Here is a 27,585-nt window from a genome sequence, read left to right as displayed (position 1 = left end):
ACAGAACCTGACAGCAACAACTGTGATTGGGAAGAGCTTCTATTGGGACCACAGAGAAAGACTTTGGGGTTAGTATGCCTGGAGCCTGTAGTTGGTCTTATGCCAGGATACTTCATGGGCAAGGTCTCCCTGTTTTTAGGCCAAAGATTTTTTCTTTCTATTTTCCTGATAGTTTACTGTGTCTATGCAAACAACAATAATTGCCACACACACCTATACCTTTTTTATTGCTATTTTTATCTCTGATTATTTTTAATAAAAAGAGCTTACTAAGCCTCTGTTATTGTATTAATGACTTTACTGGTGATACAATAATTTTCACAAATATTATTGCTACTGAACTTCTTCGTTCTTTTTTCTTCTCTTTTACATTATATCTATTTTCTTTTTTTCTTTTTTTTTTTTTTTTTTTTTTTTTTTTTTTTTTTTTTTTTTTTTTTGGTTTTTGGGCCACACCCAGTGACGCTCAGGGGTTACTCCTGGCTATGCGCTCAGAAGTCGCTCCTGGCTTGGGGGACCATATGGGATGCCGGGGGATCGAACCGCGGTCCGTCCTAGGCTAGCGCAGGTAAGGCAGGCACCTTACCTTTAGCGCCACCGCCCGGCCCCTATTTTCTTTTTTTCTTTTTTTTTTTTTTTTTTTTTTTTTTTTTTTTTTTTTTTTTGGTTTTTGGGCCACACCCTGTGACGCTCAGGGGTTACTCCTGGCTATGCGCTCAGAAGTTGCTCCTGGCTTCTTGGGGGACTATATGGGACGCCGGGGGATCGAACCGAGGTCCGTCCTAGGCTAGCGCAGGCAAGGCAGGCACCTCACCTCCAGCGCCACCGCCCGGCCCCTATTTTCTTTTTTTCAATAACTTTGCTAACCCTTATCTTGAAACAAATATATTAATGATAAGTTATGTCAACTATGTGTTGCATTTTCTTTAAATAAAATAATTAAAAAATAAAAAGGATGTCTGCACCACAAAGGAAATAATGACCAGGATGCAAAGATTGACTGCTAAAGGGAGAAACTATTCGTCCAATACCCATTAACCCCATGATAAGGAGTTAATATCTAAGATAGATAAGGCACTGGTAAAGCTTAACAAGAAAGATATCATCCAGCCTCATCAAAAAGGGCAGAAGAGTTTAATAAAAATTTACTCTAAGAAAAAATACAGTCCAAGATAGTCCAAGGCACATGAAAAATGTTTTATGTCACTAATAATCAGAGGGGTGCAAATCAAAACAACAATAAGATATCATCTCATACCACAGAGACTGGCACACATCATAAAAGGACAACACTATTGCAGTGCTGGTATGAATATGGGAAGAAAGGGACTCTTATTTACTGCTGGGAGAATATCAACCTTTTGGAAAAACAATATAAATAATCCTCAAAAATCTAGAAATTGAGCTCCCATATGACCTGCTAATGCCACTCCTGGGAATATATATTCTAGGGGCCCAAAAACACAATATAGAAAAGGCATCTGCCATCCTATAATCATTGCAACACTTTTCACAATAGATAGAATCTGAAAACAACCCAAGTACCTGAGAATAATTGAGTGGATAAAGAAACTATGGTACATCTACAACATGGAATACTATGCTGATGTTAGGAAAAGTGAAATCATGAAATTTGCTTATTCATGGATAGACATGGAGAGTATCATACTGAGTGAAATTAATCAGAGGGAGAGGGAAAGACATAGAATGATCACAGAGTAATACTCCATGACAATAGAAATGGGGGGGCAAAGTACAGTTAGGACAGAGAAGGAATCACTGTGACAATAGTAATAAATGATCACTCTTTTTTTTTTTTTTTTTGGGTCACACCTGGCGGTGCTCAGGGGTTACTCCTGGCTGTCTGCTCAGAAATAGCTCCTGGCAGGCACGGGGGACCATATGGGACACTGGGATTCAAACCAACCACCTTTGGTCCTGGATTGGCTGCTTGCAAGGCAAATGCCGCTGTGCTATCTCTCCAGGCCCAAATGATCACTCTTGACAAGAACAGGGTGCTGAAAGGAGGTAAATTGACATGCATGATAGTAATAATATACAAACTACAGTGACAATAAGGAAATAGGAAAGAGAGACAGGAGAGAGAAAGAGAAGAAAAATGTCTGTTATAGAGGCAGGTTGCAAGAGTAACAGGAGGAAAACTAAGGAAATTGGCAAGAAATAAACACTGATGAGGGAATGGGTGTTGGAATATTGTATGAATGGAACTCCTTTAAAAACTGTCTCATGTTGATTCAATAGAAGCGTTAAAAATACTAAATGGAAACATCCCTATTTAGGGGCAGGCAAGATTAATATTATCAAAATATTATTCAAAGTATTTAACATATTAATGCAGAAAAAATAGCCATGATTTTTTAAAAGACATAAATCAAGTGGCTCAGAACCTGGCATCCCAAATGGTCCCCGGTGCCCTCCAGGGATGTTCTCCAAGCATAGAACCAGGAGCACCCTCCGAGCACTGCCAGGAGTGACCCAAAAGAAGCAAAAACAAATCAAATCCAATAAAAAAACTAAAATAAGGCAAAACAAACAAAATAATCTAACAAGAATAAAAAAGAAAAGACAAATAAAACAGAGAAAAGGAGGGGAAAGTGATACAGGAGATCACTTTACATTTGGGGAGAAACAGGATAAGAGGTAGTGTTATATAGGTCTATACTTACGATGAAAGAATAGGGTTCCCCCTTGTCTTTTGAGATTTCCTTGTGAGGTGTGGGGTTTAGGCAGGGAGGTCTTGGGTAGAGTTCTTGCAGTGGGGGTTCTTTGGAGCTAATTCTGGTATCAAGCCACAGTCCACATTAGGGAGAGGTGATTAGGAGGGCCACACTTCATGAGTATGTCAGGGTGTTGGTTTTATTTTCTTGCCGGGAACGAGGTGAGAGCTGGAGTGGGTGTCTCTTCACTTGGGTAGTGGGTACTGTCTCACTGTGGTAGGAGGTCTTTCTTGGTGCCTAGTGGATTAAGAGCTGAGGGTGAAGAGTAAGAGTGTGGTGGGGATATCGGGGGTGGGATTGAGGGGTGAAGGGATAATAGGATTTCTGGAGGAGGGAGAGGGGATAGTATATGGGAGGGGTTACATAGGGTATAGGTATGAGTTGTTTGTGGTTTAGGTTTGTCCCTTAAGAAGAATTCCTGTCTCTGTGTGCTCCTACACACATATAAACATATAGAAGTTAGCTTAGGTGTATATTAATGTATAGGGGTGTGGAATGCAAGAGGTGCACTGAGTACTAAGTATTTACTTGTAAGGAAAGGAAACATTTAATAGATCAGCTTTTGGGTATGTATAGGTTTCGTGTCTCGAGTACTGACCATTATGTTAGTGAGGTCTATCTATATAGGTGTTTACACTTTTCAGTTTTGTCCACAGCACCCTATATGTCCGCATTCCTTTCCTATAGAGGAGGTAACCATGTGGTTTTTATTTGACCCCATTCTATTGCTTTTCTTGCCTTCAAACAAAACCACATGCCTTGATTTTTCTAGCTCTGCCTCTTAAATAGAAGGGGAAACGAGGGTTCCAGGACCAAACAGATATGAGATCACTAGTAGTAAGCCAGACAAAGAGGGGTCCACCTACTCTAGTAGCCCGGGGGGTGATGGTGGGTTATATGGGTTGTAGAAAGGGAACTGGAATGGGGGGAGGACATAGTTGGTGATGGGTATTCCCCTGATTCAATGTTAATATGTACCAAAAACACTACTGTGAAAGATATGTAAGCCATTATGGAAAAAATATGTTTTTAATCAGAAACTTTCTTTGACTTACATGTATTATTATTATATCAATTATATTATATGTTATGTTATGTCACTATATTATGTTATGTTAGCTTACCTCATTATGTTAATCAATTTTGTCTCTTGAATAAATTCTTTTTTTTTTTTTTTTGGTTTTTGGGCCACACCCGTTTGACGCTCAGGGGTTACTCCTGGCTATGTGCTCAGAAATCACCCCTGGCTTGGGAGGACCATATGGGACACCGGGGGATCGAACTGCAGTCCATCCGCTTGCAAGGCAGACACCTAACCTGTAGCGCCACCTTCCCGGCCCCATAAATTCTTACAATAAAAAAATTATACCCCATAAAAAAAGACATAAATCAAATGCTGTTGAAATTTATATTGCATAAGAAAAATCTCAGAATGGCCAAAGCAATCCTATGGGAAAATAAAATAGGTTTCTCTTTTCCCAACCTTAAATTATAATATAAAGCTACAGTAATCATAACAGTGTGGTAATGGATTAAGAACTGACTCTGAGGGCCCCGGAGAGATAGCACAGCGGTGTTTGCCTTGCAAGCAGCCGATCCAGGACCAAAGGTGGTTGGTTCAAATCCCGGTGTCCCATATGGTCCCCCGTGCCTGCCAGGAGCTATTTCTGAGCAGACAGCCAGGAGTAACCCCTGAGCATCGCCGGGTGTGCCCCAAAAACCAAAAACCAAAAACCAAAAAAAAAAAAAAAAGAACTGACTCTGAGGAGCTGGAGTAGGGTGTTTGCCTCACATGCAGAAGGACAGTGGTTTGAATCCCGGCATCGCATACGGTCCCCCGAGCCTGCCACGGGCGACTTCTGAGTGTAGAGCCAGGAGTAACCCCTGGGCACTGCCGGGTGTGACCCAAAAACCAAACCAAAACAAACAAACAAACAAACAAAAAAACCCAAATTGACTCTGAGATCAATGGACTAAGTTGTGAGTCCAGAAACCAGACATCAGGTACATGGACAGTTAACCTTCACAAAGAGCACAAAAAGTATTAAGTGAAACAAGAAAATCTGGTCAGTCACATGCCAAAAATGAATTCAGTAGCTTTTCTTATACATGCATAGAAGTTAAATCAAAATTACTATTAGAGACCTCAATATCATATCCAAATCTATAAATTATATTGAGAAAACATGTAAAACACTTTATGACATTGAATCTAAAAGTATCTTTAGTGCTTGTCATGGCCAAACAAGCAGAAGCTAATTTAAAAAAATGGTATTATATAAAACTCAGAAGCATCTGCACCACAAAAGAAATAACCAGAATAAAAAGAGTAGAAGAAATAACATAGAGTAAGAGAAATACTTGTCCACTACTCATCTAACAAAGGATTAATATCCAAAATATATAAAACATTGTTAGAACTTCACAAAAAAGTCCCAAGCCTAATCAAAAAGTGGGAGAAGAGGTGAATATAAATTTCTTTAAAGAAGACCTAGACATGAAAAAGTGCTCTGCATCACTGATAATCAAAGAAATGTAAATTAAAACAATGAGATATCATTTCACACCAGTGTGACTTGCACACATTACAAAAACAAAACAAAACAATCAGTGTTGGTTTAGATGTTGGGACAGAAGGAACCTTTAATCTCTGGTGGTGGGTGGCAATGTCAACTGGTCCAACCCTTTTTTTTGGAGGGAAGGGACCAGTACCTGGCAATGATCAGGGCTTAATTCCTGACTCTGAACTCAGGGATTACCTTTGGAAGTGCTCAGGGTTGAAAGATATGTGGTGCTGAGGATTTGAACCTGGGTCAGCCTCATGCAGAGGAAATGCCCTACCACTGTGCTATTGCTCCAGAACCATAGTTAAATGTTCTTGACTATGGTAAACAATATGGGCACTCCTCAAAAAACTAGGAATTTAGCTTTCTTATGATTCACAACTCCACTTTTTGGCATTCAATCCCAAAGTCCCCAAAACTATATTCAGAAAATACAATGCACTCCCAAATTCAGTACAGTACTGTTTATTCATAATTGCCAAAATCTGTAAATGACTCAATTGTCCAAGAATAGATGACAGATAAAGAAACTATGATGCATGCATGCACAAACACATAATGGAATACTACTTGGCAACAAGAAAAGTAAAAATCATACAATTTGCTCCTCATGGATGGATCTGTAGAGCATCCTACTGAATGAAGTCAGAAAGGGATAGATACAGAATGATCCCCCTCATGTCAGAATATAAAGAAATATAATAAGGAAATAACAGATGCCAAAGACAACAGAAACTGAGAACTGGTCTTTAGTAGAGGAAGCTTACCACAGAAGGGGGGTTAAGGAGGAATAAAATATGGGAGTTGGAACAGGGATTCTAGGACAGTGTTGGAGAGAAACAGATGTTCTTGCTACCTACTGGTGCCTAAAATAAAACAAAAATTTAAAGAACATACAGAATTTTATGATTCCTCATCACTTCAACTTACCTCTATTTGTTTTAAGTCACTGTCACCTATAGAACTGCAACTACCTTCTTTCTATCCTGCATTTATTTGTTTATCTGTAGTGTAATCTCAACATGCATCCAGAATTGTCATTTACAAAGCAACCTTGCTACTTTTCTGGATGAACTCTCCGGCAGTTGGAAGTTTTCAATACTCACTCAGATTTCATGAAGAGACTCTATTGTGAGGCTCTCAGGTATATGAAGATCCTCTACAATTTCGCTGTCTCAGCCCCTTTTATTCTTTCTTCCTCACTCACATTGTATCAACCATAGAAGATACACACTGCTGTTCAACTAACAATCCAGTCCTACTTCTTACCTGTTTAGGGGCCTGTAAGTTTGCTATTCACTCTGCCTGGAAAGTCAGTACCCAGGGATCTATGTGAATTGTCATTTTCTTTAGAATTCTTTTTTTATGGGGGGGGGGCCACACCCGGCGGTGCTCAGGGGTTACTCCTGGCTGTCTGCTCAGAAATAGCTCCTGGCAGGCACAGGGGATCATATGGGACACCGGGATTCAAACCAACCACCTTTGGTCCTGGATCGGCTGCTTGCAAGGCAAACACCGCTGTGCTATCTCTCCGGGCCCCTTCTTTAGAATTCTTTGTTCAGATGTCTCCTTCCCAGTGAGGACTATGCTATCAATTTAAAATAACTACTATATACTTCTCTTCCCAACACACACACAAACACACACACACACACACACACACATACACACACACACCCATTCTGTAGCTTAATTTTTTCCTATTACATTTTCACCTTCTAACTATTTTCTTGTCCATTTTGTCTACTGCTACCTTCTCAGGGCTTAAACAGTTAAGGTGGCTCTTAAGTGATTGTTGACCTAATAAGGAAATATTTTTGACTTAATAATTCTATCAAATGGTCTAAATTATATAATCTTTTCTTTTTGTTTTTGTTTTTGGGTCACACCTGGCATCGCTCAGGGGTTACTCCTGGCTCAATGCTCAGAAATCGCTCCTGCGATTTCCTGGGATGCAGGAATTCGAACCACCTTCCTTCTGCATGCAAGGCAAATGCCTTACTTCCATGCTATCTCTCTGGCTCCAATCTTTTTTTGTTTGTTTGTTTGTTTTTTTGTTTTTGGGTTACACCTGGTGGCACTCAGGAGTTAATCCTGCCTCTGCACTCAGAAATCATTTCTGGCAAGCTTGGGGGACCATTTGGGATGTCAGGATTTGAACTGCCATTTGGCTGCATGCAAGGCAAACACCCTACTGCTGTGCTATCTCTCCGGATCTAAATTATATAATCTGCATGTTATTCAAATCCTGATTTCTGTGGACTATGTATATTCTGTGAGCAGCTTTGAGATAAGAAACATTGCCAGAATAATAAAAAAAAATTGTACCTTTATTTTATTTTACCTTATTTAAAATATTTTTATCAGAATAAAATTTATAACTAGTTATCTTTTATCATTATTTTTAGATTTCAAAGACCCTAGGTATATCTAAATTAGTTTAGTTTTTAGTATCTAACAAGAGTTTCTTGATCTTCTGGAAGCCATTCTTTATGTTCTTGTTCAGTTAATGACTGATTACTCTAATACTGTCTTTAGTATGTTCCTGAATTTCTCACACTAACCATCAATTCTTTTTCGATCTCTTCATAGACACATGCTATTTCACCTTCTCGATTATCCACACATAGGTAAGCATTATCGTATTTCTTGCTCCAGGTCTCAAAGAAGAAATCATCCAATTCTCGGTAGGCTACCATGAGGGTGCGAAGGCCTTCATTGGCAAAATTCTGAAAGACAAGTGTGTGCATCCAGTAAACAGGGATTGTCAGGGCTGAGATAAGGACTGCACAAATCCAGTTCTATAGACCATAGAATTGGGGAGATGAGTTGCTACTAGCTAGTCAACCAGCAAGTATTGAGCTTTCTCAGCAAAATGTCCAAGAGTGGGCCAGCATAGCAAGAGATAAGTCTGAAAGTACTCTTCTTTTTTACTTTTATGAACTAATTTATTTTTTTAATCTTTATTTAAGCACCATGATTACAAGCATGTTTGTAGTTGGGTTTCAGTCATAAACAGAACAACCCCTTCACAGTGCAACATTCTCACCACCAATGCCCCACCCTTCCCAACCCTTGCAAGTACTCATGAGAGATAGAAGGTTCTAGTTTCTAGTTTTAATACATAAGTGCTATGTGACCCTGGAAAGAAAAATGAAGTCTTCTAGATTTTTCTTTTAAAATTAAAATTATTTTCTTTTAAAATCCCTCACAGGGTCGGAGAGATAGCATAGTGGTAGGGTGTTTGCCTTGCAAGCAGCCGATCCAAAACAGATGGGGTTTCAAATCATGGCAATGTAAATGGGAATATGATCTCCTGTGCCTGCCAGGAGTGATTTCTGAGCACAGAGCCAGGAGTAACCCCTGAGCACTGCCAGGTGTGACCCCAAAACCAATAAATAAATAAATAAATAAAATAAGTAAACTCCCTTGCAGATAGGATAATGATGTCTGTAGTAAGATAAAACATGTGTAATTAAGAAATAATTAAAAAAGAATAAGCTATTATAAAAATAATCAAAGGAAGGATAATTTTTACAAACATATATTTATTTTGTTTTCTTCCTGGCTTTTTTCATCAGATATTCAATGGGCATTTCAAATATACTTAAATAAACAAATGAGCACATATATTATGTAATTGGTTGGTTCAACTGGAACTGGCAGTATTAATGAGGCAATTGTCAAAATACTGTGTGAGGTAGCACCTTTATTTTTGGTTTTAGGGTACACCCAGTTGTGCTCAAGGGTTTCTCCAGGCTATTCCAGGAGAGGAGGAACAGTATTTGTGGGGTGATTGGAAATCAAACTGGCTGGGCATTCTCCAGAGTTCATAATGCTTTTGTTTTGTTTTGCTTTGTTTTGTTTTTTTTAGGGTCACATCTGGCAGTGCTCAGGGGTTACTCCTGGCTCTATGCTCAGAAATTGCTCCTGGCAGGCTTGGGAGACCATATCGGATGCCAGGATTTGAACCACCATCCTTCTGCATGCAAGGCAAATGCCTTACCTTCATGGCACCTCTCCGGCCCCTCATAATGTTTTTTAATCTTCATACTCATACTTAATGCTGTTAGATTCTTTGGTAGTCTGTTGTGTCACCTAAGAAGATATAGTTTATTTACTGACTTGGCTTATTGCAATGAATTTATTGTTAGGTGAACCCTCAGATGAAAACTCACTTTTCTTAGAGTTAAGCCAGTTTGATGATATCTATTGGTGATTGAAAAATCAGTCATCTCAAGAGCTGTTCAACTACAAATCTATGTGATAATCAATGGGGAGGAGAAGGTAATATTGTTTATGTGTCTGCATAAAGTGAGTTAGCCCATGATAGGTGGGAGTGGCCATAGAAACCAAGGAAAGAGTTAAGTAAACTGCTTTGACTAGAAAACTATCCATCAGCAGAATGAAAGTCAAGGTCTACATGGCATTGTTGTAGTTAGGAGAGCAAATGAACTTATTCCTGATATTCTCAGACTTTTATCTTGTCACAGCATTGAAGATATATATTGTTTGGGCATGTCTTTGATCCTAGGTGCCTTAAAGAAGCACTGATTTCAATAAGTGAGGTCCCACTCTTAGGATGGGTCTAAGGTCCTTGTTGAGTGTCATTCTGCTCATCATTGAAACTGGGTGGTGGCAAAACTGCCACAAGTGACCCTTTGATAATGAGTGGTATTGTTAGGTGGTTGAAGATTTGGGGCCTGCTTTTTTTTTTTTTTTTTTTTTTGCCTTGATGCTTAGTGTGTTGTTATGATTAAGATGGAAATCATAAAGAGAATTATTCTTCGTTGTTGCTATTTGTGTTTTAGGCCACACTTTAGTGCTCTGTGGACCATGAAGTTCCAGGGATCAAATTTGGGGTTGGTTCCTAATACAAAGCACATATGTGGACCAACCTTTTTTTTTTTTTTTTTTTTTTTGGTTTTTGGGCCACACCCGGCGGTGCTCAGGGGTTACTCCTGGCTGTCTGCTCAGAAATAGCTCCTGGCAGGCACGGGGGACCATATGGGACACCGGGATTCGAACCAACCACCTTTGGTCCTGGATCGGTTGCTTGCAAGGCAAATGCCGCTGTGCTATCTCTCCGGGCCCTGTGGTCCAACCTTTTAATCCATCTTCATAGCAGGAAATTTAGAGCCATTTCTATTACTATCATAAATACTTCCACAGACATGAAAGTATCTCATCACTATCTGAGATCATGGGTCACTCAACTTTTTGATTCAAAAGCTGGCAAAGTTGGCACTGAGGACTTCAAGGCAAACTTCTCCTGTGCCTGTCTGTGTTTCTGAATACCTGAAGGTCTCCTCAGAGGTCTAGTGAGCGCACCCCCAAAAAACTGTCAACTAGAGGTAGCAGAAGAGCGCGGCTGCTCCACTTTGCTTTGTGGCCTCACACTCTTTCTAACCAATGAACCCCACCACAACACGCAGGAAAAACCACACTACAAGCTTGACAATGGGGAAACCTCGCAGGCAAACACCATGCACAGAGAATGAAAATGAAAGCTCGGATAACCTAATAAATTCCAACCACCTGATTAACCTCTCAGATAAGGAACTTAAAATAGCAATATGGAAGATGTTTGTAGAACTCAAAGAAAGCATAGATCGATCTGAACATAACACAAAGACAGAAATCAGAAAACTCCAAACTGAAATAACAGATCAGAAAAACATGATAGCTCAACTGAAAACCTCAATGGATGACCTTGCCAGCAGGGTAACAGCAGCTGAGGAGAGAATAGGTGTACTGAAAGATGTGATGAAAAACTCAACACAGCAGAAGAAATTGGAAAAGAACCTTAAGACAAATGAACAGGCAATGGAAAAAGTACTCAAGGAATGTGAACAGATGAAAATAGAAGTCTTTGATAAACTCAACAGAAACAACATAAGAATCATTGGAGTCCCAGAGATCCAGGTAGGAGATCTCCAGGAAGAATCAACTGTCAAAGACATCATCAAAGAGATACTCCCAGAGTTAAAGACTACATGCAATCAAATCCTGCATGCCCGAAGAGTACCAGCTAAAAGAGACCCAAAGAAAAACACCCCAAGACACATCCTCGTTACAATGACAAATCCCACAGATAGAGATAGAATACTGAAAGCAGCAAGATCAAAAAGGGAAATTACATTCAAAGGAGCATTCCTAAGAGTTACAGCAGACATGTCACAAGAAACTCTCAAGGCCAGAAGACAGTGGTGGGATATTGTGACAAGACTGAATGAAATGAATGTCTCACCGAGTATACTGTACCCAGCCTGACTCACGCTCAGGTTTGAAGGAAGAATACAAAGCTTCATGGATAAACAACAGCTCAGAAACTTCACAGATGAAAACCCAGCCTTAAAAAACACTGACAGGTCTACTCTAAGATGAGAGACCAACAAACACAGCAAACTTATCTACAAAAATGACATTAAATCCTATGACAATCATCTCCCTCAATGTCAGTGGACTAAATTTACCAATTAAAAGACACAGAGTGGCAAAATGGGTCAAAAAGATGAATCCAACCTTCTGCTGCCTACAAGAAACACATCTGAATAGTCAGAACAAACATAGACTATAAATCAAAGGCTAGAGGAAAATCATCCAAGCAAACAACACCCTCAAAAAAGCTGGTGTGGCCATACTAATATCTGATGACACCAACTTTATACTCAGAAAAGTGGTAAGGGACAAAGATGGACACTATGTACTAATCAAGGGATATGTCCAACAGGAAGAAATCAGACTATTAAACATATATGCACCCAGTGAGAGACCAGCAAATTATCTAATACAGTTACTGACAAATCTGAAAAAAGAAATCAATAACACAATAATTGTGGGAGGCTCAACATGGCCCTATCAACACTTGATAGGTCAACCAGACTGAAGTCCAACAAAAACATACTAGCCCTGAAAAGAGTAATGGAAGAAAGAGAACTAGTAGATATATATAGGACACTCCATCCCAAAAAACCTGGATACACATTCTTCTCCAATATACATGGGTCATTCTCCAAGATAGACTACATGCTGACACATAAAACATACCTCCATAAAATCAAGAGGATAAAAATCTTGCAGGTTACCTTTGCTGACCACAAGGCTCTGAAATTATATGTGAACTACAAAGGCACACAGAAGAAAAACTTTAACAATTGGAAATTAAACACCATGCTACTGAACAACCAGTGGGTCCGAGATGAAATCAAAAAGGAAATCAAAACTTTCCTGGAAACAAATGATAATGAAGACACAAACTTCCAGAATCTATGGGACACAGCAAAAGCGGCTGACAGGAAAATTTATAGCTCTACAAGCACACATCAGGAAAAAGAAGGGGCATACCTGAATAACTTAATGATGCAGCTCAAAAAATTAGAAAATGAACAACAAAAGGAACCAAAAATAGGGAGGCAGAAGGAAATAACAAAGCTGAAAGCAGAAATCAATGAAGTGGAAAACCAAAAAACAATCCGAAAGATCAACAAAAGCAGAAGTTGGTTCTTTGAAAAAATAAACAAGATTGATAGACCATTGGCAAAACTCACAAAGAAAGAGAGAAATCTGATAACCCGTATTAGAAATGAAAAGGGGGAGATCACGACAGATATTGCAGAGATCTAAAGGGTAATCAGAGACTACTTTGAGAAACTTTATGCTACTAAACATGAGAACCTAGAAGAAATGGAAAAATTCTTGGACACTTATAACCTTCCACATTTAAGTAAGGAGGATATAGCATATCTAAACACCCCCACCACTACTGAGGAAATTGAAACTGTAATCAAACATCTGCCCAAAAAGAAAAGCCCAGGCCCAGATGGATTTCCTAATGATTTTTTAAAAATCTTTCAATAGGAGCTACTACCAATCCTATCCAGGCTCTTCCATGAAATTGAAAAAACGGGAACCAAACAGCTTTTATGAAGCCAACATCACCTTGATACCTAAACCAGACAGAGATGCTGCCAAAAAAGATCATTACAGACCAATATCCCTGATGAATGCTGATGCAAAGATCTTCAACAAAATCCTGGCAAATAGGATCTAATGCATCATCAAGAAGATCATACACTACGACCAAGTAGGTTTCATCCAGGAATGCAAGGATGGTTTAATATCTGTAAATCTATCAACATCATACACAACATCAACAAGAAGAAAAATAAAAATCACATGATCATATCAATAGACACAGAAAAGCATTTGATAAGGTCCAACACCCATTCTTGATGAAAACTCTCAGCAAGATGGGAATGAAAGGAACCTTTCTCAATCTAGTTGAAGCTATCTACCACAAGCCAATGGCAAATATTGTCCTCAATGAAAAAAAAAAAAACTAAAAGCCTTTCCTCTAAATTCTGGTACAAGACAAGGCTGTCCGCTCTCACCATTCCTCTTCAACATAGTACTGGAATTTCTTGCTATAGCAATCAGGCAAGAAAAAGATATCAAGGGAATCCAGATAGGAAAGGAAGAAGTCAAGCTCTCACTCTTTGCAGACGACATGATACTATACTTAGAAAACCCTAAAGACTCTACCAAAAAGCTTCTAGAAACAATAGACTCATATAGCAAGGTGGCAGGCTACAAAATTAACACACAGAAATCAATGGCCTTTTTATACACCAATAATGATAGGGAAGAGAAGGAAGTCAAGAAGGCAATCCCATTTACATTAATGCCACACAAACTCAAATATCTTGGAGTCAACTTGACCAAAGACGTTAAGGACCTATACAAAGAAAACTAAAGCCCTGCTCCAAGAAATAAGAGAGGACACACAGAAATGGAAACACATACCCTGCTCATGGATTGGCAGGATTAACATCATTAAAATGGCAATACTCCCCAAAGCATTTTACAGATTTAATGTAATCCCCTTAAAAACACCCATGACATTCTTCAAAGAAGTGGATCAAACACTTATGAAGTTCATCTGGAACAATAAACACCCTCGAATAGCTAAAGCACTCCTAGGGAAAAGGAGTATGGGAGGCATTACTTTCCTCAACTTTAAACTGTACTACAAAGCAATAGTCATCAAAACAGCATGGTATTGGAATAAAGACAGACCCTCAGATCAGTGGAATAGGCTTGAGTTCTCAGAGAACGTTCCCCAGACATACAAACAACTACTTTTTGACAAAGGAGCAAGAAATCCTAAGTGGAGCAGGGAAAACCTCTTCAACAAGTGGTGCTGACAGAACTGGTTAGCCACTTGCAAAAAAGCAAACATAGACCCCTAGTTAGCAGCATGTACAAAGGTAAAATCTAAATGGATTGAAGACCTTGATATCAGATCTGATACCATAAGGTATATAGAACAGCACATAGGTAAAACACTCCATGTCATTGAGAGTAAAGGCATCTTTAAGGAGAAAACTGTACTTTCCAAACAAGTGGAAGCAGAGATAAACAGATGGGAATACATTAAGCTGAGAAAGAACTAGTGCCCAGGATACAAGAGCCACCCACTGACTGGGAGAAACTATTCACCCAACACCCATCAGATAAGGGACTAATCTCCAAACTATACATGGCACTGACAGAACTTTACAAGAAAAAACTTCTAATCCCATCAAAAAATGGGGAGAAGAAATGAACAGACACTTTGATAAAAAAGAAATACAAATGGCCAAAAGGCATATGAAAAAATGATCCTCATCACTAATCATCGAGGAGATGCAAATCAAAACAACGATGAGATACCATCTCACACCACAGAGATTGGCACACATCACAAATAACGAGAACAATCAGTGCTGGCCGGGATGTGGAGAGAAAGGAACTCTTATCCACTGCTGGTGGGAATGCCGTCTAGTCCAGCTTTTATGGAAAGTGATATGGAGATTCCTCAGAAAACTGGAAGTTGAGCTCCCATATGATCCAGCTATACTACTCCTAGGGATACACCCTAGGAACACAAAAATACAATTAAAAAATCCCTTCCTCACACCTATATTCATTGCAGCACTATTTACAATAGCTAGCCTCTGGAAACTACCAAGATGCCCTTCAACAAATAAATGGCTAAAGAAACTGTGGTACATATACACAATGGAATATTATGTAGCCATCAGGAGAGATGAAGTCATAAAATTTTTATATATATGGATGTACATGGAATCTATCATGCTGAGTGAAATAAGTCAGAGGGAGAGAGGCACAGAATAGTCTCACTCATCTATGGTTTTAAGAAAAATAAAAGTCTTTTTTGCAACAATCCTCAGAGACAATGAGAGGAGGGCTGGAACTTCCAGCTCACTTCATGAAGCTCACCACAAAGAGTGGTGAGTGCAGTTATAGAAATAACTACACAGAGAACTACCATAATCATGTGAATGAATGGAAAGCCTGTCTGGAGTAAGGTGGGGGGTGGGATGGAGGGAGATTTGGGACATTGGTGGTGAGAATGTTGCACTGGTGAAGGGGGGGGGTGTTCTTTACATGACTGAAACCCAACCACAGTCATGTTTGTAATCAAGATGTTTAAATAAAGAAAAAAAAGTTGGCAAAGTAGCCAGAAAGAATCGTATAGAATATAATAACTTTTAAAACAGGGGTCACACTTGCTAGTGTGAAGAAGAGAAAGTTGCTCAGGGCTCGCTTCCAGTAGTACATGGGAAGCAATTGCTACTAGTGAACAAATGCAGAACTCTAACACCTGAGCTATCTCCCTTCCCAGCCCATATTCAGTTGTTTTTATTGTTTCATCAATTAAAGAGACACAAACAACATATATCCAAAAAGAAACAAACTGACAAAAGGGCCACATATGTGGTCACATATCCAGAGACAGAAAATCACCCACAGCTTCTGTTTTCTGCAACTTAAACACTTACATCTAAGTGTTCCATGGTCGTGTCTTTGAGATCTCTACAGGATGGGTGAAGCAGCTGACAGATGATGGTATCTGCCCCTTTGCAAAACAACAGTATCCGATTTTCAGGTGTCCTGACTAGGAATAAGCAAAACAATCAGAGAGGTTATCAATATAGGAACTTGCCTGGGTTACTGAGGGATGTAAGAGACTGTTCCCATGACATTTGATTTTGATACTTATGGAGGGCTAAGTACTTAAAGAGTGATCACATGGGACAAGACATGTAGTGAGGTTTGATGAAAGAATAAGGAAAACTATGGAACCAATTCTTCAATTGGGTTCTATTTTATGGAAATAAGACTCTGATGTAGAATCAAATTTGTTGATTTGATAGTTTCTCAAGCCAAATTCTAGACCAAATTAAGTAAGGCCTAAGGATGAAGAATAACCTTCCTTCATCTTCAGAATTGAGAGCAAGATAGTATGAATCCTGCTACCATATTTTATTCTAAGTTCATACATTCTGGATTTATTTTCTGCTTCTTTTGTTTGTTTTGGTGGCTTTGCATTCAAGAATTATTACTGTGTGATGTGTGGAGAACATGAGATTTCCGAGATTCCACATGAGTTGGCGACATGTAAGGCAAGTGATATACCTGCTATACTATTACTGCAGTCCTTACTATCTTCTTTTATCTTGGCTTTTGAGGGGAGAGGTTCTAAAAAGTCCTACTATAGCAAGTCTCATATGTGCATGAAAAAATATACAGTATATGTGAGAGAATTGATAGAAATGGCTGTAAATTTATATGATCGTACTTGTGAGATAGCTTGTGGTTGAGAAAAATATTTATGTGAAAATAGAAAAGCAAGTTAATTTATTAATGAATATGAAAACCAAGTAATAGGACTGGCCAGTAGGCATACCCACCAATAACAGACATTCTCTTGCGCACATTGTTGAAGTCCAAAATAGCCAGCAGTTGGTAGACTTTACTTTCCCCCATTTCAACCACTGTGATTGAGTCAGATGTGCGGGCACGGAACACAAAACCAAAGTTTCTGGCAGCAGTAACCAGGGCATCTTCATCTGGGGATTGAGCTTGGTACACTAACTTACCTGGAAAGAGAGAACAGAGTAGCAAAAGGCTGTGGGGTTGTGTAACCATGGTCCATCCGAACTTCTCCTAAGTCTGATTAGAAAAGACCAAGTTGCATAGAATAGGTCAGTTCTTTTCCTTTCCAAAAATTTCAGCTAATTTTTTTTTTTTTTTTTGGTTTTTGGGCCACACCCAGTGACGCTCAGGGGTTACTCCTGGCTATGCACTCAGAAGTCGCTCCTGGCTAGGGGGACCTTATGGGATACCGGGGGATCGAACCATGGTCCATCCAAGGCTAGCGCAGGCAAGGCAGGCACCTTACCTCTAGCGCCACCACCCGGCCCAATTTCAGCTAATTTTATGTACTTGAGTCACAGTACTAAAGAGATACATGGTACATGGTGCATGCAAGGTATGCAAACAAATAAAACATGGGCAGTTACTCTTCAACTTCAGTAGGTGAGTCTGACTCAAAGGGTTTGCTAAAAATGTAGGCCACAGTCTCTAACCAACATGTTAAATGAAGAATCACAAAAACCTGGGAAGAGGCCAGGAAGCTGAATGAATCTCAAACAGGTGTTCCTACATAATGCACTACCTATAGGAAGGGCCATACTTTTTGTTTGTTTGTTTGTTTGGGCCACACTCAGTGATGCTCAGGGATCATTCCTGGCTCTGCACTCAGAAATCACTCCTAGCTTGGGGGACCATATAGGACGCTGGGGGATCGAACCTCGGTCTATCCTAGGTTAGCACTTGCAAGGCAAATGCCCTACTGCTTGTGCCACTGCTTGTGCCCCAGGAATGGCCAAATTTTAAGGTAACACTGTTATATTGATGTTTATGGTTTAGTAAATTATTAAAATATCAATGAGTATCATCATCTTTTAAATTCTCATTAAATGCTAAATGACTCATTCTATTGAAATAATTAGTTTTTTAATTAAATTTGTTTGTTTGTTTTTTGTTATAGGGCCACACCCGTTTGCTGCTCAGGGGTTACTCCTGTCTATGTGCTGAGAAATCGTTCCTGGCTTGGGGGGCCATATGGGAGGTTGGGGGATTGAACCACGGTCTGTCCTAGGCTTACCTCTAGCACCGCCGCTCCGGCCCCTGACTCAATATATTTCTGGACTCCTCTTTTTAAAATATCACAACAATTTGAGGTGTATTTTGAATTACTTTTCTCCTGGAGGTTAAAAGCAGTTATGCAATACCAGAGTCTTATACTTGTAAATAAGATAGGTGGGAGAGTTAGCACAGTTTTCAATTAGATATAGAATGGATTTATGGCATAATGAGACTTCTTTCTTATGTTTTCCTTACCCATTATTTAGGAAAGTAAACAAAGACGAGTCCAAATATCCTTTGAGTAGTAACAATTTGTTGGCATATTGGGCCCAGAGAGGCTTATGATGGAACACAAGCTTATGGGAATGGGAAATATTGGATTTTGTTTCCTATCTGCACTCTTAGAGGATTTTAGGAAAGCCATTTGATCTCATTTAGTTCCAGTTTCCTTTTCTATAAAATTGGGATCATTTTTCTTTTTAGTTTACCTTAGAGGGCTGTTGTGAAGATTGTGGAAGTAAAAACTGTGGAAGTAAAAATAACATTAATTTGTAAAACTCTCATAAAAATAAGTCATAAAAACAAGGTTTTATATGCTTTATGTTAAATATCTGCTAATAAAAGTGGCATGGAAAGCAGCAGACGGAAAAGAAGCTTGGCTGTCTCAACTCACTCAGGAGTGATTCCTGAGTGCAGAACCAGGCATAACTCCAGATTGCTGCTGAATGTGACCCCCTAAAAAAAAAAAAAAGAAAAAAAAAGAAAAATGTTGAAGTTCTCTAGAGAGTAACAATGATGTAATCTTCGATTCTAGGGATTGAGTCTTAAACTCTTACTTGAATGTTTCCCGTGAATGGGAGCTCAACTTACATTGAATATTCATTCCATTGCTCAGTAATACTTCTTACTGGAAAGTTCCTTCTTAAATCAAGCCATTATAGATAAATCCTCCCCTACAATCAACCTAAGCAAAGACATAATTTCATCCCATGAGGTTAAAACCTCTCCTTACCTTCCACTTTCTCTTCTGCTATCACTGTATGACACAATGATAGCGAAAGGAGAAACAGGCACACCTCATTATCTCTCTTTTTCACAACTTCCACCAAAGTCTTGTCAAAAAAAGAAAACATAGGATCAGCCAGTGTGTTGTAGGAGAAGTCAACCTTTTCTGTTTTCTGTAATATATAAATCAGGACAAACATCAATATCTAGAATATGGCAGAACAAAGACATATATAGAATGTGAAGAGTATATTGGAAATGTGAAGAGAATGTGAAGAGAATCTGAAGAGTATGAGAAAATGAAAGCAAGATAAATGGCTTTGGTAGCTCCTCAAAAGACAAGCTAGAAAAAGAACCTTTTCAGAAAAGAATCTTTTCTGACCTCTTTCTATCCCAACTATCTTGAATGATTCATGGCTATGTACAAGTTCTACTCTTTCAAATCTATGACAATCAAACCTGAAGATACAAGAGTTTATTGTTCTCTATCAGTAAACAGTATTTGGAAAATGGTTTTTTTTTTTTTTTTTTTTTTTTTTTTTTGGTTTTTGGGCCACACCCGGCAGTGCTCAGGGGTTACTCCTGGCTGTCTGCTCAGAAATAGCTCCTGGCAGGCACGGGGGACCATATGGGACACCGGGATTTGAACCAACCACCTTTGGTCCTGGATCGGCTGCTTGCAAGGCAAACACCACTGTGCTATCTCTCCGGGCCCTCCCTCGGAAAATGTTTTATCTTTGGCCATCTTTTGCCTCTGGGAACTGAGAAATGGTATAGGACCATAAGTTAATTAATCGCACCATGTTATTCTACTTTGTTTAAGATCTCAAGGAGGATAGCAAGGAATATTATAAGATAGATGCAAGAAAGATTAAGTATATACCTATTGTTCAGAGACTTACTTTTAAATAAATTTTCTTTTTTATTGATTAATTTATCTTTTTTTTTTTTTTTGGCTTTTCAGGCCACACCCATTTGATGCTCAGGGGTTACTCCTGGTTAAGCGCTCAGAAATTGCCCCTGGCTTGGGGGGACCATATGGGACCCTGGGGGATCAAACCGCAGTCCTTCCTTGGCTAGAGCTTGCTAGGCAGACACCTTACCTCTAGCGCCACCTTGCTGGCCCCTTTTTTTATTGATTAATATCTTTATTTAAGCACCATGATTACAAACATGTTTGTAGTTGGGATTCAGTTATATAAAAGGATACCCTTCTTCACCAGTGCAATATTCCCACCACCAATGTCCCCCATTTCTCTTCCCCTAAACCCCCTGCCTGTATTTGAGACAGTCATTCTATTTCTCGCACTCACTATCATTGTCATGATATTTGTCAGTGTACTTATTTTTCTAACTGAACTCACCACTCTTTGTGGTAAGCTTCATACTGTGGGCCGGACCTTCCAACTCTCATCTCTATTGTCTCTGTGTATTATTATAATAATGTCTTTTATTTTTCTTAAATACCATAGATGAGTAAGACTATTCTGTGTCTTTCTCGCTCCTTCTGACTCTTTTCACTCAGCATAATAATTTTCATGTCCATATATGTATAGGAAAATTTCATGACTTCATCTCTCCTGATGGCTGCATAGTATTCCATTGTATATATGGATCAGTTTCTTTACAGATTCATCTGTTATTGGGATTCTGGGTTGCTTCCAGATTCTGGATCTTGTAAATAGTGCTGCAATGAATATAGATGCACAGAATTTATTTTTGTATTGTATTTTTGTGTTCCTAGGTTATATCCCTAGGAGTGGTATAAATGGATCCTATGGAAGCTCAATTTCCAGTTTTTTTTTGAGGAATCTCCATATTGTTTTTCATAAAGGCTGGACTGGATGGCATTCCCACCAGCATGAATGAGAGTTCCTTTTGCCCCACATCCCCACAAGCACTGATTGTTCTTATTCTTTGTGATATGTGCCAGTCTCTGTGGCTTAAGATGGCTCCTCATTGTTGTTCTGATTTGCATATTCCTGATGATTAGAGATGTGGAGTATTAAAAAAATTTTTTTTATGGAATCCTTCACGAATTTGTGTGTCATCCTTGTGCAAAGGCCATGCTAATCTTCTCTGTATCATTCCAATTTTAGTATATGTACTGCCGAAGCGAGCACGGAACATTTTTTTCATGTGCCTTTTGGCCATTTGTATTTCTTCTTTAAAAAAATGTCTGTTCATTTCTTCTCCCCATTTTTTGATGGGGTTAAGTTCTGTCAGTACCTTGTATATCTTAGCTATTATTCTCTTATTTGATGGGTATTGGTGAATAGTTTCTTCTATTCTGTGGGTGGCCTTTGTATTCTACTCACTATTTCATTCGAGGTGCAGAAGCTTCTCAGCTTAATATAAATTGATTCTTTTCAGCTTCTAGTCCTCATGGTCACTAACCTTGCCTCAATATTTGAACTTAGTATCTAATATCATTTTCCTGGCTATGACCTTGGCTCCTCTAGAGAGTGATTCATATTCTCTATTTCAACTAGGCTGTAAGGTATTTTTCTCTTAAAATTTACCTTAAAACTTAAGATAGCCTAAGACTATCTTAAACCAACTCTGGAGTTTGATGTTATTAAAATATTTCTCTAGTCTATACCAGAATTCTCAAGTATGCCTCTTTCTTTTTTTTTAAGATTGCTTTATTTAAAGCCTATGTATCACATAGTTGACATAGTTAATCATAATACATTTGTTTCCAGATAAATGAAATAAAATTATTAACAGTTAAAAAAGGAGGGGCGGAGCAATAACGCAGTGGTAGGGTGTTTGCCCTGCATGATGCTGACCCAGGATGAACCTTGGTTCAATCCCCAGTGTCCCATATGATTCTCCAAGCCAGGAGCGATATCTGAGCTCATAGCCAGGAGTGACCCCTGAGCATCACCAGGTGTGGCCCAAATACAAAAAAAAAAAAAAAGTGCAGCAACAAGAAAATTTGTGAAAATCATTTTATTTAGAAATTAAGTCATTGTAAGAAAATTTAGTAAGGGGCCGGGTAGGTGGCGCTGGAGGTAAGGTGTCTGCCTTGCAAGCGCTAGCCAAGGAAGGACCGAGGTTCGATCCCCCGGCGTCCCATATGGTCCCCCCAAGCCAGGGGCGATTTCTGAGCACATAGCCAGGAGTAACCCCTGAGCGTCAAACGGGTGTGGCCCAAAAAACCAAAAAAAAAGAAAAAAAAAAAAAAAAAAAAAAAAAAAAAAAAAAAAAAAAGAAAATTTAGTAAGCTTGTTGCTAGTTGGTAGTTTCTGCTTTTTTGTTTGTTTGTTTGGTTGGTTGGTTTTGGGTCATACCCAGCAGCACTCAGGTGTTATTCCTGGCTCTACGTTCAGAAATCACTCCTGGCAGGCACAGGGGACCGCCGGGATTTGAACCACCATCCTTCTGCATGCAAGGCAAAGGCCCTACCTCCATGCTATCTCTCCGGCCCAGCTAGTTGGTAATTTCTTTATTTTTTGAACATTGGGTGACTTCAGATATACATTGGTTTCTAAATTGATATGTTCCTACTGGGATGACAATCTTAAGAAAAATTGGAGCTGTCTAAGAATTCCAAGCACTATTACTGATACTGTGGCTTTTGTGGGGAGGGTTTCAGCTGCCAAGACTTAAAGTATGAGAAGGTGGGAGGAGGGTGCCTAGTTCACTCCAAAAGAGCCATGGTAGCCCAAATACTGGCCTACATAGAATTTTGCTCAGATTAGTGTTTCTACAAAGAGCTATAGACAAGTGGTAAAGCAAAAACAAGGAAGAAATGGCAATTGTGGGTGATGGATGCAGTAAGCATATCTTTGGCAGGGATGGATCTTGGCCTGCACTCTCTTTACAGGATTTTACAGCTTCCAGCTGTGTGGTCTGTGTACACATAATTTTCCATGGCTTAGTTTACATCTTTTTGAGAACAGAATGAGTCTATGGAGCTTTCATAATGCAGACATCTCTAGTACGTTTCTCTAGATCTTTGTGGTTATATTACTACCTGTTTTGGAACCCACTATCAAGAGGAGACATATCTGCCTTATTTGGTGCTATACTGGGAAAAGGGAAGTTTGTTGTAAACTATATGGACTCTTTCTAAATCTCCTTGGTGGGGGGTTAGGTTGCATTCAGTGGCGCTCAGGATTACTCCTAGCTCTGAATTTAGAAATAATTTTTGGTAGGCTTAGGGGACCATATGGGATGGCAGGGATTGAACCCAGGTCTGCTGCTTGCAAGACAAATGTACTACTTGCTGTGCTATCATAATTTCCCCTTTAAATCTTCTTTTAAGGGATTTTATCATATTCATGAGAAAATAGTGTCAGAACCAAAACCCTAGACATAGTCAACCAGAATTGGAAATTCTAAGTTTATATGCTCAGCAATTTAAGATAATGCACATCAAAAGAAAACTCATATAGAATCCTTTTTTTCTTCTAGATTGGGCTCTGAAACATCATTTTAAATTAGAAGTTGGTCAGTGATCAGAGCAGCTACTGAGAAAGATAAAGCAAATATATTACTTTTTTTTTTTTTTTTTTTTTTTTGGATTTTTGGATCACACCCGGCAGCGCTCAGGGGGTTACTCCTGGCTCTACACTTAAAAATAGCTGGCAGGCACAGGGGACCATATGGGATGCCGGGATTCGAACCACCATTCTTCTGCATGCCAGGCAAATGCTCTACCTCCATGCTGTCTCTAGGGCTCCAATCTATTACTATCTTTTTTTTTTTTTTTTTGGTTTTTAGGCCACACCCGATGACGCTCAGTGGTTACTCCTGGCTATGCACTCAGAAGTCGCTCCTGGCTTGGGGGACCATATGGGGCGCCAGGGGATCGAACACGTGGTCCATCCCAGGCTATCGCAGGCAAGGCAGGCACCTTACCTCTAGCGCCACCACGCTGGCCTATTACTATCTTAAATGCAACAAGGAGTTCTAGATATTTTTTGTTGGAAGTGACAATAATTAGAATTATATCAAAGAAGATCCTTTGGTAACACTAAGAAAAAATGTTTTTGAACTGCCAAGTGATCTAAGTGCCTAAGGGACTAATATATGCAAAGCAAGTAAATGCTTTTTCACCGTGTCAGATCCCTGTCTCTCATGGAGAACATTTTGTAACAAGGAGGCCTATCAATTCTTTGATAGAAAAATGATGAGGGATGGTTGAATGCCTACCTGCTTCTCCTGCAGGCACCAGAGTTTGATCTCGGGAGGCTGCGGTCGTCATTAGCACGTATTGGGATGGACAGGTGCTGACCTGCCTCTCCTGCATGTACTGGGGCTTGAAGTCAGAAGGCTGGGGTGCACGCCTGGGGAAGGATGGGTGCCAACTCTCACTGGTACCGGGGCTTGAACTCAGGAGGCTTCAGTGCATGCCTGGGGACATGCCTGGGTGATGACCCGTCTCTCTCGAAAATATTGGGGCTTGATCTCATGGGAGGCTGCCAATTGCATTGGGACCAAGATGGTTGGTAACCTGCTTCTCTCCCAGAAACCCAGGGCAGAGCTCAGGGGAGGCTTCTGGTTATCATTAGCAGTGCCTGGGGAACTGGATGGGTAGTGATATACTCCTCTCACAGCTACTACTGGTAGATCTGAGGCGAGGCTATCAGAGGTTGCCATTATCAGAGCTGAGAGACTACACACTCTCACAGGTATTGAGATCATAGATCCTGAGGGCAGGGCACTCACCATCCCCGCCTAGGGCTGCACTCCAGAGTAAGGATCCACCCACACACCACAGGTGATATAGGAGGGCTGAGAACAAGCGCAGAACATTTTGTACCACCAAAGCAAATAAATATGGGGAAACCAAGGAAGACACTATCAGCCCAACATATGGAAAGAAATCCTAGCAGGTTTCCAAGTCCACCAAAACGCATGAACCCAATAGATGAGGACATAAAAGTGGCATTGAAAGCCATGACATTAGAAATCAAAGAATCACTTGCCAGTGAGTTCAAGAAATCCATAGCTGAGCAAGTCAACCAACTCAAATATGAACTTTTATAGTAGATGAGAGAATTCATACATATAGAATTAAAGAAAATTAGAAACATCTTAGCAAGCCATAATAGCAGAATTACACAGTTGGAGAATTGCATAGAGGAACTTGAAGAAAACTCCAAACCAAAAATGACAAAGAAGCCAATAAGGAAATAAGAGGTAAGGCACTGGAAGAAAATGTTAGGTATTTAATAAACAATGACAAAAGAAATAATCTACGGATTCTAGGAATACCAGAAGGGAAGGAAAGAGGGAAAGGAGAAGAACAAGTGGTGAGGGAAATCATAGCAGAAAACTTTCCCACACTCGGGAAAGAGGCTCCGGTTCAAATCCAAGATGAAAAAAGAGTCCCTAATAAATTAGATTCTAATAAACCAACACCAAGACATATAGTAATCCAAATGGCAAAAAACAAAGAGAAAGATGAATTCATTAAGGCAATAACAGAGGAAAAAAATCTCTCAAGTACAAAGGAAAGAAAATAAGAATCAAACCAGATCTCCCATTTGAAACAATTCAAGCAAGAAGACAGTGGAATGACATATTCAAACTACTGAATGAAAGAAACCTCCAACCTAGAGTTCACTACCCAGCAAATTTCTCATTCATATGGGAGGGAGGATTAAAACATTCTCAGATAAGAAAGACCTCACACTATTTGCACTAACCAAGCCAACTCTAAATAATATACTTAAAGATGTATTACACAATCCAAACCCCTGATTGTAACAACAACCAATCTACTCAGTACAATAGCACAACATCCCACTCTGTCAAAAATTAACTTAAATGTCAATGAGCTAAATCCCCCCATTAAAAGACACAGAATAGAGGGTTGGATCAGAAAACAAAAAACCAGATTTCTGCTGCCTGCAAGAAACACGCCTAACAGAGCAGGATAGACACAGGCTTAGAATAAAAGGGTGAAAATCAAGCATTCAAGCCAATGGAAAACATAAAACAAAGCTGGGACAGCCATTCTCATATCAGATCAAACTGCATTCAACCTCAAGGAAGTGCTCAGAGACCTAGAGGGTCATTACTTACTGATCAGGGGAACCTTAGACCAAGAAGTACTAACTCTGATCAATACCTAAGCACCGACTGTAGAGCCATCAAAATATATAAGGCATTTGCTCACAAACCTAGAGAAACATATGGAGGGAAATGTGATAGTAATAGGGGATTTTAATACTCCCCTATCATCACTAGGCAGATCCACTAGGCAGAAAACCAGCAAAGATATAAGAGCCCTAAATGAGAAACTAGAGGAAATGGGCATAATAGACTTATACAGGGATCTCCGCCCCAAGAAAACAGAATACACATTCTTCTCAAGTGCACATGGAACCTTCTCTAGAATAGGCCATGCCTTAGGATATAAATCTAACTTACACAAAATCACAATCATAAGGATTATCAGAAGCACCTATCAGATTATTATGCAACAGAGATCATGATTGACTATAAAAGAAAATTGCAGAGAAAATCCAATACCTGGAGATTAAACAACATGCTACTCAACAACAGCTGGATCAAAGAGGAACTCAAGGAAGAAATAAAAAAGATTCCTTTAGACTAACAACATTGAGCAGACAAGCTGTCAAAATCTGTGGGACACAGCAAAAGCAGTAATTAGGGGGAAACGCATAGCAATACAGGCCTATGTCAGGAAAGAGGAAAATTACAAACTATGATCAAAAATCAACAGTTTAAAGAGACACCTTAAGGAGCTGGATAAAACAGCAACAAAGAGGCTTCTGGTCTCCCAGCTTCTTGAAGGATCTCTCCTTCCTGGGAGCCGGGAGTCTAGCAGGAGGAGGTTTGGCAGGCCCCCGCCATGCCGGAGGCCTGCTTGGCCAGGCCTAGGGGGGGTGCGGGACTTGGGTAACCCCAGCACCCCTCTGCCGCCTAGCTCCAGATCTCCAGAGCTTCCCCGGGCCACACGCCTGGGCAAGCCGGTGAGTTGGGTCCCTTGGTGGAGCTTGAAGGTACCCTAGGCCTTCCCCCACCATCCATGCGGCTCCTTAGGGAGGGTCCGGGTGGGGCTCTGAGCTTCTGGTCTCCCAGCTTCTTGAAGGATCTCTCCTTCCTGGGAGCCGGGAGTCTAGCAGGAGGAGGTTTGGCAGGCCCCCGCCATGCCGGAGGCCTGCTTGGCCAGGCCTAGGGGGGGTGCGGGACTTGGGTAACCCCAGCACCCCTCTGCCGCCTTGCTCCAGATCTCCAGGGCTTCCCCGGGCCACACGCCTGGGCAAGCCGGTGAGTTGGGTCCCTTGGTGGAGCTT

At 40.0% G+C, this 27,585-nt stretch overlaps 1 protein-coding gene and 1 pseudogene across 1 annotated transcript in view; both read right to left on the bottom strand.

Moving 5' to 3' along the window:
• Window positions 1-27,585, bottom strand: part of LOC126008845 (phospholipid-transporting ATPase FetA-like) — a 104,435-nt gene that overhangs the window by 14,417 nt on the left and 62,433 nt on the right. The window contains exons 14-19 of the mRNA XM_049773126.1: window positions 26,496-26,508; window positions 24,844-24,864; window positions 19,314-19,479; window positions 17,062-17,250; window positions 16,150-16,265; window positions 7,867-8,031 (exon numbers count right to left, since the gene is read on the bottom strand). Coding sequence (XP_049629083.1) covers window positions 7,867-8,031; window positions 16,150-16,265; window positions 17,062-17,250; window positions 19,314-19,479; window positions 24,844-24,864; window positions 26,496-26,508 — 670 coding nt within the window. The remainder of the gene's footprint in view (window positions 1-7,866; window positions 8,032-16,149; window positions 16,266-17,061; window positions 17,251-19,313; window positions 19,480-24,843; window positions 24,865-26,495; window positions 26,509-27,585) is intronic.
• On the bottom strand, window positions 21,316-21,429 carry LOC126027199 (uncharacterized; annotated as a pseudogene).

This window comes from Suncus etruscus, chromosome 1, assembly GCF_024139225.1.
Source record: "Suncus etruscus isolate mSunEtr1 chromosome 1, mSunEtr1.pri.cur, whole genome shotgun sequence".
Taxonomy (NCBI): domain Eukaryota; kingdom Metazoa; phylum Chordata; class Mammalia; order Eulipotyphla; family Soricidae; genus Suncus; species Suncus etruscus.
The sequence above is the reverse complement of the archived record's forward strand: the minus strand, read 5'-3'. Positions and strand labels throughout refer to the sequence as shown.